This window comes from Chanodichthys erythropterus, chromosome 11 (assembly GCF_024489055.1).
Source record: "Chanodichthys erythropterus isolate Z2021 chromosome 11, ASM2448905v1, whole genome shotgun sequence".
Classification (NCBI taxonomy): Eukaryota; Metazoa; Chordata; class Actinopteri; order Cypriniformes; family Xenocyprididae; genus Chanodichthys; species Chanodichthys erythropterus.
The window spans coordinates 36,475,228-36,488,387 of NC_090231.1; the positions used below are offsets into that span (position 1 = coordinate 36,475,228).

Genomic DNA, 13,160 nt, shown 5'->3' on the forward strand with positions numbered 1-13,160 from the left:
ACTACAATAAGGTTAAATTAAATCACTAAACTGGAAATAAATAAAAAAAGACAACTGAACTAAAACTGAAATAAAACATAAAGCATATTCAAAATATTAATTAAAAACTATAATACTATTTAAATAGTAAAATAATACTGTTTTATTAGTGTGTTTATTGTGTTATGATTTCGTGTCCATTATACACAGCTACCTGTGTATAGCACATCAGTACATTTATGATTTTGATGAAGTCTGCAAAAAATATGGTCCAATGTACCGTGTTAATATCAAGGAATTTTCTGTATTTTTTAACAGGCATTTGACCCATTTTTTGAATTATGCATTGCATTGTGTTATGTTTTAGGTTTGAATGTAATATCCATAAACCTAAAAAGGTAGGCTACTAGTAATTATCCATTTTTCCTCTCAGTTTCGTTCTTACAATATATAATTTTTAATAATTTCATTAATTTGTCAAAAACACACAAACAAAAAACCAAAAGGTAATAAATGCTTGGAACATATATTTAAAAACAAATGTAAAAATAAAGACATTTCAGTCTTAAAATATCACCGCTTAATGAATAGTTCTCACACTGGATCACACTAAGTGGTACTATATTTTCCTCACTTTATGATATGACAAGCCCAAAACTACAATGCCAACATTTAAGCCATTTTTTTCAGTCCCCCCTAAAAATAGTAGCCCAGTGATATTATCCATTTGTTTTTACAGTCACAGTCGTTGTATTTCAACCCAAAAAAAGCATTTTTTTTTTTTTTAAATGCGTATGTACCCAAGCATGTTTGCCCTCTCTCTGCTCTCATTTCCTTTCCTTACTGGGCTACATAAGGACTCCATTTGTCTGAAATGGAAAAAAGTGGCACCAGCATTAGTGGCCTGCCCCACCTCAGCCACTCATACAGAAAAACTTGAGGCCAGACAAAGGGCTTTGTGTCTACATGTATCAGGAGATATAAACACTAAAATGTTCTCCGGTACCAAAGTTAAACGCTTGCACATTAGTGCTGCACAAAAGGGTCATTCTTCTGCAGGAGACCTGGGGCAAGCGCCGGCACACGGACAGCGGAAATGGCAGGCTGATTAGGTTCACGCAGTGATAGCATAGTCCGCCAGCCTGGTAAACAGAAAGCCTTTGTCCCGCAAAGTTAAAAAAACACAAACGCTATTCTTTTTTTCTCTATAGGTAGTAAGTGAACGTGCATGTGAGTGTGTGTCTGATTTTGTGTGCTTGTGAACAGAAAGGAAGCCCTTGGCCTAGTCTGCCGGACAGATGTTTGTTAACAGCACTGCTGATGTGGATGGGCAGAAGGACTCTGACCTTGCCTGGGAAGAACTTTATTGTTCCGGAAAAAAAGCGTAATTGGCTTTTGCTTCAAATTAGAACCAGTCAGACTGCCTTTTGTGAGGCCTGATTAATGGGTCAAAGCCACAGGGTTATAAGTAAAGCTGGATGCTTTCAACCAGAAAGATGCTGCAAAATAACAATAAATACCAACAGAAAGGTGTGACATGTAAGCTCACTTCTTATCGTCAAGGACAGGAAGGGAGAGGACGCTCAACCCTCTCATATGTGCCCACCATCACACCAAGCTGTGCACAATGTGGCTTGTGTATTAAGGCCATGTTATTTGATGCTGAAAGGTGTGAAAATGGACAAAAGGAGACACACAGAGAGAAAGAGAGGCTGCTGATGTGGTGTGAGTTCACATGTCGTAGTCTGTCTGAAGGGCATGTAATGCAGGGCTCCATTGGGCCTCCTCTGCCTCTCCTCCAGCCATACTGCAGGGTCTCCACAGCAGACAGGGCCAACGCTAATGAGGGTCATGCTGAAAGTCAATGGCCGAACAGGGAATGTGGCAGCCGGGACAAGCTGGCTCCATGCCCCCTGCCCCACAAAACTAAAAGGCTGAGCATGGTTGATCCCATCATCCTATCAATCCGATTGTCTGAATCAACACTGTCTATTAATGCTTTAAAAATAGCTACAAAAATAAAGCTTGCACTGTTTCTGTTTAACAAATGAGGAGGTAAAGATCATATATTGACAAGAATTTTCATGAATCTGATCTTCTTCAGTAATACTTTCTAACACATTCTGATTTCTAATATAACAATTTCAACTCTAATCAAGATTTTTATGTGCTATACCATCTGTTGTAGGACTTTTTGTTCAATCAAGAATCTCTCTGAATTATAAAATTATTTGCAAAAAGAATGTTTGGAAATCTAAAATTAATACTTTCTACTGGCACGCTTAAAACAAATGTTTTTGTGAAGCATTTAATGTGCTGTTAATGTATAACAATAATATAATTAATATAATATAATATAATATAATATAATATAATATAATATAATATAATATAATATAATATAATATAATATAATATAATATAATATAATATAATATAATATAATATAATATAATATAATATAATATAATATAATATAATATAATATACAGTCAAACCACAATTTTTTCAGACATCTTTCATCTTTCAGGACATTTCATTCATTAATACAGTTTATAATATAGTTTAAAAAATGGTAATAAAATATGACAAGATCTTAGAGTTAAACTGTGTCAGACAAAAAATAATCTTAATTATGTCAGATAACACTTAAGCAAAACATGGTCAGGTCAAAGTGTCTGAATGATTTTTGGTTCCAAATTTGTATCAGTTTTACTGATAGTCCACTGTATGAAGAATTTTTGTGTATAATATGTCACAGTTTACTTTATTTTGCTATCCTCACTTACATAAATGAACTTTAGTGTCCTGCACCCACTAGTAAAAATATATACAAAATATCAAAAACGTCTGAATACATTTTGGTTTGACTGTAATGTAATGTAATGTAATGTAATGTAATATAATATAATATGAAACATTTATTTGACACGATCCAAACTTCCCTCAATTTGATTATTGGTTTTGATACTTTAAAAGAGGAACAAAAGATAAGCACTGCATCAACCGCTACCTCAACGCACACACGAAACACACATGCATGCGCTAACACCAACAGACATACAAAGTGGTGTATAAGCAGCAATCTGACACAGTGGAGAGCTATTACAGTGTGTACTGAAGCTGCTGGCTCTGAGGAAATGGGAGCCGATGGGGACGGAACACTAGTGGGGCCGGAGAGAACGAGAGAGGCCTAAAGAGAGCTAAAGAAAAAGAGAGGCAGAGAGGTTGAGCTGCTCTCAGCATGTGGTTTCAGAAAGGCCTGCAGAGAAAAGGCTTGATCCACCCCAGTGACTCAGGTAATACCTTTGTCCACTTGAGCATTAAATGACTCGCTGCTATACAGCTTAGTTAGAGAGAGAGAGGCTCGGGAAATGGGGCTTTTCAATTCGCTCGCCCGCGGACCTCACACTTCAAGCGACACACACACACACACACATGCAGCTCGACTAATATCTTCCTCGCCTCCCTCTCTCGCACATATGAGCCAAGCCCATCTCACAGTCTGTGGATTCCAAATGAGTGGGGTCCGGCCCAAGGTCAGGCGGTTAGCCTCTGATAATTAAAAGCAACCCCTCTGGAGAGAGAAAAGGTTAAATGAGAGAGCCCACCATTTCTGCTTGCAACAACAGTATTTGCAGATCATCCAGACTACCCGACACTTTCAGACCACACCGCTGGATGCATCAGCACTCAGGGATACTTTGCTTTCAAGTGTCTCGGAGAGCCAATTCAGTGCTCCACCTCTGTGTAGAGGTATGTAAACGCTCAGGATAAACTGTTTATATATGGAAAAGGCACGGTTAAGAAAGGTTACACATTTTTAGTCAAACAGCATTCAAAGACACTGTTTTTTTACAATGTGAAAACATTGATGTTATAATCAGAGATGTGCACACATGTACTGTAAAATTTCGAGTCTGACCTGGGTTGTATTGCAATCTCCCTCTCTCACCCAAACTTTCTTGTCTATGCTCAAATATTATAAACAAAGTTTTAAAAAAGGAAAATAATAATAATAATAATAATAATAATAATAATAATAAAAGAATGTAACACAACACATAGTCTGTCGCTTATGCTCAAAGCTAGTTGTAAACACACACTTATTCCAAAGAATTACTGATAAAAGTTTGGAGTATAGGTTAGGTTTTTTTTTTAATTCATTTATTTATCTATCTATCCAAAATACAGTGATTTTGTAAAACATTTTTACAATTGAAAATAACTGTTTTCTATTTTAATATATTTAAAATGTCATTTTTTTCCTGTGATGGCAGAGCTGAATTTTCAGCAGCCATTACTCCAGTCTTCAGTATCTGATTTGAATGGAAATATTTTGTAATATTTGCATTGTATATATTGTGCGTTAAATCCCTGAAGCAAACTTTAATGCATCCTTGCTGAATAAAAGTATAAAAAAAAAATAAAAAAAAAACACCTTCTGACCAAACTTTTGAACAGAAATGTACTTTACCTTCACAGTGTTCACAGTGTGCATATTTTCTGAATTTCTGTCTTTGGGATCTAACGGAATGAGGCCGCAAACCGAAATGGCTCATGAAACTCTAGATTTCAGCATATATAATGGGCAAATAGGCCATCATGCAAGGGAAAAAAACAACAACTTGAGTCTCTTGTTTGTTCTTAAAGAGAGGGGCCGACTGCTCTCTGGCAGATGCTGTGAAATACAGTGGCAGATTTAGCCAATTTTAGTGCTTCTAGCTATAATGGTGCATGACTGTCTCTCCAACTTATCCACACAGGCCCCAGTCTGAGCTCACTGAAACGTATCCACGAGGCCAAAAACCCCACTGATACATTATCATACGTCAAAACATAAGCACACTGCACACACTAAATTACACACACTAAGGCTCTTGTGTTTGTGTGTTCTCCTCAGCTCTCTGTATGGGCACAGCTGAGCGGTAGCATGGAGAGAGGACTGTGTTACTGCTGCATGGTCGACTCTGCCATTTCAGTAGCATTAGGGCGCCCGCGCCCGTTTGCCACAAGGCTTGTCCAGGCTCATTGCCCAAGGCAGGCGGGCTGACCCAGGCTGGCCCAGATGTCAGAAAGGGAAGCAGGGGTGCGCTAGTGCGCTGCGCCAATGCTTTCCAGTATGGCCAGACATCTGTCCCATCTGCTGGCGCCCAGCCTGCTCCCTCGTTCTTTTCTCCCTTCCCCCATCTCAACCCATCCAATTCGTTTTTTCCTTCTCTCTCCTTACATAGCTTCACTAACTTGAAAGGTATGATGTGTCCTGCGCATTTCTGCTATACAAGCCTACGCTAATCAACCCAGGTGGTCATCTAATGCTACATGGTTTGCATCTCTCGCTATCTGTTTACTTGCCTCTCTGTTTTACAATTCTGTCCATCCAGATGTCCACCTATCCCTCCCATTAGAGCCTCTGCCCTGTGCTCATACCGCCTCTCGTCTTCTGGCTATCTCTCCGGAGTCTGTCTCGCACAGCACGCGCCACTCCTTTCCCCTCTCCTTCTTTCTCTCCTCTCCTTCTCAATCACACCAGCAGCTGTTCGCTCTCATTTCTGCAGCTCATAGTCAAAAGTGCTCCACTTGTTAGCCATGGCAGAAAGCCCTGCTCCCTCCACACATCCGGAATGCAGAGACATGAGCATCCAAACAAAAGATAACACAGTATTTCCTCTCTTCCTTCATCTTCTCAACCCCAGCAGAAGTTTCAGAGAAGTCTCCTTGACTCTCAAGTACAGTCTTCAAATGTGTTAGCACTAGCAGTAATGATAGCATGAAATAAAGCACCTTTAGCTTGAGAAAAGCTGTACAAACTTAACCCTCAATGTTCTGTTTGGGGTCTCAAGAATTCCAGAAAAAAATCTAAGAGACCAAACACTTGAACAATATTTTTAAATATGCTCTTTAAATTCAAAAACAGTAAATGAATTCACAAAAGATGAAGAGAGAAAAGGATTAGAAAATAATGAAAGGAGGGGGAAAACAAAAGAGAGAGCAAGAGAGAGACCGCCATGCCCTATTTGTGTTTGCTCCCTCTATTATATGCCACGGGGAAACCCAGATGTTCTGCTTTATCCCATGATGTTTTATTTTAGGACTGCTTAAACCCAAAAGACTGCTTCCAATGATAAAAAACAGGCCTTTCTCAAAGTTGACTCGAGATTTGTATAAAACTTGTGGCAAAACAATATATCAAGGAGAGAATGGCTTTAAGGAAATTGTTTTCCTCTAAGCAATTGATGTAAGGTGATCTTGTACGCTAGCAAATTAAATGCCAATTCAAACAGACAAAAAATAAAATCGAATTCTTTTGTAGAATTAGGATAATTCCTTTTAGACTGTCTGGCCATTCGGCTACAATCCGAAAACAATTTCCGCTTGGAGGTGAGAGGTGTCACTTCTAATAGGGAGGCAACGCCGGGGGATGGAGCCATTGTTTGGAGGCCCTGCCTCAGCTCATCCTGAACCCTGAGAGGTTCTTAATGAAGAGAGGCATGCGGTCTGGGGAATAGTTTGAGCGGCTTTTCTCTGGTGACTTGCAGACAAGGGCCAATCTGTCAGGGACGCATTGAACGAAATTACTGGCCGTGTTGGGACACGGGGTGACAAGCGGGCGCATGTACGTGTGTGCCGCCAGTCGAGGGAAATGTATTGACAAGCAAATTACGCTCTCAGATCGCCTGGCCGCTTTCATTTCCACTCCCCGGGACCTGAGGCCTTTTGTTAGCCTGTGGACGGGCCAGGGTGACGGGGAAGAGACAGGACAGAGAGAAAAAGAGAGAGAGAGATTCCACAGCCAGCCCACTTACTGTTATGACATGGTAAAATTGCGAGCGGTAGCATCGACAACATTAAGACTGGCAGAGCGGCCATCCCTCTTCCTGCATGACCGAGCACGGCATTGTGGGAATTAATTCCTTTCCAATCAGAGCATTTTTTAAGGTTCATATATTTCCCCAGTCTAAACCGAGCAAATTAGAGAAAATGATACCTTGCCAGAATTGCTGACAAGCGAAGATATTCTAATTAGACAGATGCACCCAGCCAGTGGCACAGGGTGGGTGGGTCCACTGGCACAGGAAGTGGGGATCTCATAGGTGAGGTCACTCCCACCGAGCGGATCAGTGATGCATAAGCGGCAAGAGCTCAGTGATACTGCCATTACAGATAATCACCCAGACACAGCAGACAAATCCATACATACCTCTCATTAACACTGACCTAGCGCTGGCCCTCATTTATCTGACATATTTTAAAAGATTTGCTTCCTTTGATTTAAGACAGGAATTCAAAGCTTGTTATTTCTGCTCAAAAAAGGAAGAGAGACAAAAGCAGCCACAACCACATGCTAACACGTGTTAACTGCCGAACAAATCAATCCAAATCGCCCTTCTCCACTAAATTACAACCTCATTTGCATCAGTCTGCTGTCATTTTCTTTCAAAGTAATGTTTTGCCTGTCCTTTTGTCCTCAAAGTGAACTTTCTTAGCCAGACGGGTGTAACGCCAGCACTAATAGCATTATTGTTGCACTCGGAATGAGATTCATCTCCCCTATCTCCGTCCTGATCGTTTTTAATCATCTTTCGCGTGATGATAGCTGCTCAGTTGCGGCGGAAAGGGTATGTTTGACTAGCCGGGCTTTCTTAGACTGAAGGGTACCAAGAGTAAATACCAATCTGCTCAGCTAAATCTGCGGCTGACAGACAAACTTCAATTAATGGGAATGCAACTCATTTGTGTTTACTGTATTTTCTAAAGGTCAGCAAAGTCATGGACTCAGAGGCTTGCTCTCAGCCCATTTCCAGGGTTAAATGTATTATCACAATGAATGGCTGAGGGGTCTCGGTGCCTCCTGATATATGACTATCCCAGACTCGAGCTGACCCATCAGGAACGCTATAAATAGACGGGACGGGCCCTGGTTACACCACCGCAGCTTACTCATAAGGGAGGAGGGAATGCGCGCTTACATGTATAGATCGAAATGATTTTCAATCAGTTTTTGCTCCCTCCCCATTTAGCTCGCTGATACAAATGCACGCACATTTTTACATACTCTTTAACATGAATAGACGCATTCCTCACCTTCAACACAGATGATTGTTCTTCCCAAAGTCGCATGCTATAGCAAAGTCTTTTCTAGCTCCAGCTGCAAGCATTGTTCCAACTTGCCAAGGCTCATTAATGCTGAGAGCGATAAGCTCCGAAGGACAAATTGTGCACATGTATCAGCAAGAAGAAAAGGTACAAAACACTCTCCTATCCTCTCTCCCTCGCATGTCCTCCTCCCTCCGCTCCCAGCTTTGTTTTGTAACATTCCTAGCTATCAGAGAGCTTAATGTCTAATTGCTATCAACCGCTTACCACTGTTGTTTACAAAACAACAACTGTCTATGAATTAAAAAGTGAGGAGAAAAAATGAATAAATGAATCCACTATGGGGCTGCAAGCTGTGTCGCCTTCTACTCTCGTTCAATTGCTCAAAGAACTTTGTTCAAAGAACTTAAAGGTGCATTTAAGAAGTTTCAAAGCTCAACGGTAACAAATCATTTCTATGAGTAAGCAGGACTAATGACATTAGTTGCTGTAATAAAACTTGCTATCAGCTAAAAAAAAACTTGCTCTATGTGTATGACAAAGTAATCAAGGCAAAAATCAGGATTAAAAGAAACAATTAAAATGACAAAAATGACAAGATAAACTTGATTGAAGATATGAATCTATATTAAAGTACATGAAGATGGCATCTGAGAAATGTTCTCAAGGCAGCCCAGAGGGTCTTGGAAGCTATTCCATCATTATGATACCACAAAGTTACACAGAACGGCGTCAACAGAGAAAGCAATTAAGGTACGAGGGGCCCCTGAAATACCCTTCATCGATGCAACACCCGGTTCCCATGCATAGGCTGCGCTGTAAAAACGGGCTATATTGCAGATGGAAGGTGTTAAGCTTGTAGGGGTGGACCGGTGTGTGAGTGATTTAGCTCTAACTTGTTATTTAGCATACAGCTGGTTTGCTCACACGGTGCTGAGGGCTTGGCCCACTGCCCGTAAATTCTTTTGTGACTGTACATACCTGGAGCTGGAGAGGATTGAGTCCTGACGCGGCAGCAGCTGCCATTGTGGATGGAATGAACTGCACCGGGTAGTTATCACCTGTCGGAGAAAAGAGGAGGGGGAGACAGTGAACAATGCGCACAGGTTGAGACAATGAGCGGCCCAACGGCAGGCCAGACAAGTGCCAACACAGTTCCTGTGGGCCTGCCTGCACCCAGCCTCGGCACTCAGCCCAAACATCTGCACTCACAAAAGAGTCAGCTGGCCAGAGCAGAGTGGGATTTACACTGGAACGTCTCTCTTTCTCTCACACTTGGGCTTTTTGCCTTCTCCCTTTTTTATCTTTGCCCACACTTGCACAGTCCTTTCTCATCTGGGTGTGCATTGTGTGCAAGGTTATGCCATTTTACTTTATTGTTCACAAGTATATCATGTTCTTGAGAAGCTTGACTAGTCAAACTATTGTTCTACATGCCATTATGTGTTTTACAATGTGATCTGGCACAATAAAATACGTGTGAGAGAGAGGGTGCTGACGCCAACTTCAACAGGTTTTAACAAGACAACAATTTATGTAAATACAGCTTGTGAAACATTTTCATCATGAGATCAAACGTATCCAATAGAATGAAGCAATACAGTAGAGCAGTGGTTCCCAAATTGAGGTATATGAGGTGACAGAGGGGGTATGCAAACAAAATGCTGTTTTGCTGTTCATTTAATTCTATCCCACCTTAAAATAGCATTAACCAAGCATGTATTTCTAACAGGCAAAATGCAGTTAATACATGACATCCAATCAAATTACCTCATCTTCTGCCGTTCTCGACAATTTACCTTTGTAAAAGTGGGGATTTAGCACTTACTAGACTGTAGACAGACTGTGCATAGAGATTGATTTAAGACTTGAACTCTCTTTGATACAAAAACCCTGTGTGAGTTATTGTTTTTAATATTAATATAAGAGCAAGAATGCCATTTTTCACAAATATCCACACAATTGCAAACATGACACTGATTTTATACCACAGTTCAACAAACAAAAAGTTAACATTAAGTGATGTACATTTTAAACATAGTATTGTTTGCTCTATTTTGCAAAGAAACAATAGTTCCAATGAAAGCCACAGCAGAACACTCCAAACGAGTGTTTCATGAACGAATCTGCGACTTTGAATGAACCATAAGAGTCATTCAACGACCCATACATAAATACAGCCAGCCTCTGGTTTACTTACTGGATGAATAATTGAATTACTTGATGACTCACTCGTTAAGAGTTGCCTATCCTCTCCTATCCTTACCGCCATATTGTCCTAAGTGTAAGTGGAAGAGAGGGGGTACGCAGAAGGATGTTAAATGCCTCAGGGGGTACGCCACTCTAAAAAGTTTGTGAACCACTGCAATAAGGTGAACAGAAAACACAATAGGGATCAGATGAAAAACTACAGGTTTGAACACAAAACCCCTGGAGATACAGCTCTGGAAACCTTATACAGAAATGAGTGTGTCTGAAAGTGTGTGTTAAGTGTGTGAGATGTATTTTGTACTGTGGTTGGTGTATATAACACTCTCTCTGGCTCTAAAAGCAGAGGTTTGAATAAAGCATGCCCATGGAAGGGGAATTGGCCCGCTTTCAGCCCCCACTTCTGTCTGTCACATCTTCTCACAAACATATGGAGCTATCAAGCCACAGGCATGGGGGTAAACACATATATCCTCCACCACCCCCCCCCACCACCACCTCACTCACTTCTGACTGACCACAGCACATTGTGATGTAGCCAGGAAATTCAATCCCACCCTGTGGCAGAAGTGAATAAAGAATGCAACTGAACAGATTTCAAATAGTGCAATAAGAGTTGTGGAGGGGGTCATTATCGTCCAAGGTTCTCCCTCTCTCCATCTCTCTCTCTCATTCTGTGCTTGTGATATGTCATGTGAGCCATGGGCAGGTCAAGTGCCAGCCGAGAACACTAGTCCAAGGCTAACGGTCTGGGGGCTGGGTGGGCAGCCAGTGTCTCAAGTAGACAAGATTGGCTGCCAGCTTTCTCTATGTCAGTCTGTGAAAGTGAATCTGGTTTAAAAGGAAAATCTGCCTGTCTCCAGCCAGTGGATGCCAGGGAGGCTGCAGTGACGCCACTGCCCAATAGGGTTGTTTCTCCAAGCCTGCTAAGGCCAAGGGCCAAGAGCTTACTGTCAGCCCACCTCGGGGCCCAATAGTGGGATCCCTCAGTTCTGATTCAGCGACCTCTGAGAAGATTGCTGGGTACAACTGTGCCATAGGCAGTATGTCTCATCAAATGAAATAACTGAGAAAAATGTTGATTAATAACTTGATTTTGTCAGTGATAACGAAAAATAACAAAGACAAATTTGACCATTTGTGCCTCCTTAGGATGAATTATGATGTTGTATTCCTCATGTGTAAGTAGGGTTAGGTATCGAGAACTGGATCCATTTTAGAGCCGGTTCCAAATTTGAAAGAACTAGGGATTCGATACGATGCACGCATTTTGATTTCGTTTTCGTTTTAAGATTCCTCACTTTTTTCAGTCATTCTCGTAGGACGAATTTAAATCATTCATTCCATCACTTTAGTGATAATCATTTTAGTTAATGGACAATCCACTGTTTTGAATGGCTCTTAATTGAATGATTCAATGAAAATTTCATTTTTAAACATTCACTTGTTGCCACCTAGTGGAGTACAATTTGCATTTATTATTATTATTTATTATGACTTTGCATTTTAATCTCTCTTACATTACTGCCTACAATAGCAACTGCCTGTTATATATTTTATGTAGTATTGTTTTGTGTTATACCTAAATAGTTTTTGGTTTGTAATTGCTTCTGATCTTTCCTTAATGAAACTGTTATTTATTCAATTATTTGATGAATTGTCGCTAAAATTAAATTGATACCCTACCCTACCCTACATTACCTTTGATAAAAAATCTGCTAAACTAATTTATGCAAATAATAATACATATATTATATTTTTGTCACAAGACAAAACCAATGACTAAAACAAAAAGTGACCAACACTGACCATAAGCTATCACCATGGACAAAAGTGTCAAAAGTGACTGAAAAATACTCTGTTGGCTCACACTTCTCAGGCCAGAACACCCAAGCTAGAGCATACACTTCACCATGTAATTCCCCTGTGATAGCATCACTTTATTTGAGAGGTACCTTATCAAAGCAAGCTTTGCAAAGACACCAAGCAGGAAAGGGCAAACCTTCTCAGCTCAGATCACAATACTCCACTGTCTTCTTTTCTTTAAAAAAAAAAAAAAAAGGTGGGCTGCTAAATAATGCTTAAAGTGCTTTCTCACATAAAGGCATTGCTAGAGAGCTTCATAGTGTATTTAGTTTCAGCCAGGTATCATGCTGCAAATCGAGGCCAATTTGGACTGCCAACTTGGAATGGGGCCTCTTTAAGTGGAAGGACCCAAGGGTCTTGCACAGGGCACCACTACTGCTGATGTGGGCCGGTGCTCCATAAGAAGCGAGGGAGGCGAGGCTAATGAAAAGGTGGAGGAGAGTGGGGAGGAATGGCTGGCGGAGTGCTCCTTCTGCAACCTCTTCACTTCTACTCCACCTGATGCCAAGAGCCAAGCATGTGGAATATTCAAGCTGAGTGGGGCTCTCTTTGAAATCAATGGTTTTGTTAAAGGGCTCAGTGTCTACCATGCTCACGACCCTTCTTCCAGGCCAAGATTGAAGGCTTTTTTCTATTAAAAAAATACTTTGTTCAGAGTTGCGGTACAGTGGACTGAACATATGCTCAAAACATGTAAGAGCCGATAGCCATGTCCTGTTCCTCTGTCTCTTAATCCTCTCTACACTCCAGTCTCCTATTAAATAAAAAGGAAAATAAAAATAAAATCAAACAAAACAACAGTGACTGACACTGAATATCTATAGCAATGTTCACAAAATTCAGAATTGAAGAATTCGCACCCTTAAATTCATGAGTAAATCTGAATTTTATTAGCCACAACCCATAGGAAGTTGATCCATCCATCCATCCATCCATTTTAATTTTACTTTCTAACTTACTCAAATTTATCTGTTTTCTACCTCAATTCAAATTCATGAATTTAAAAATAA

At 40.5% G+C, this 13,160-nt stretch overlaps 1 protein-coding gene across 21 annotated transcripts in view; it reads right to left on the reverse strand.

Annotated features, from left to right (window-relative positions):
* sox6 (SRY-box transcription factor 6) overlaps positions 1-13,160 on the reverse strand; it is a 161,543-nt gene that overhangs the window by 30,621 nt on the left and 117,762 nt on the right. For all 21 annotated transcript variants that reach the window (XM_067399613.1, XM_067399627.1, XM_067399615.1 and 18 more), the window contains one exon: positions 9,058-9,137. In XM_067399613.1, coding sequence (XP_067255714.1) covers positions 9,058-9,137 — 80 coding nt within the window. The remainder of the gene's footprint in view (positions 1-9,057; positions 9,138-13,160) is intronic.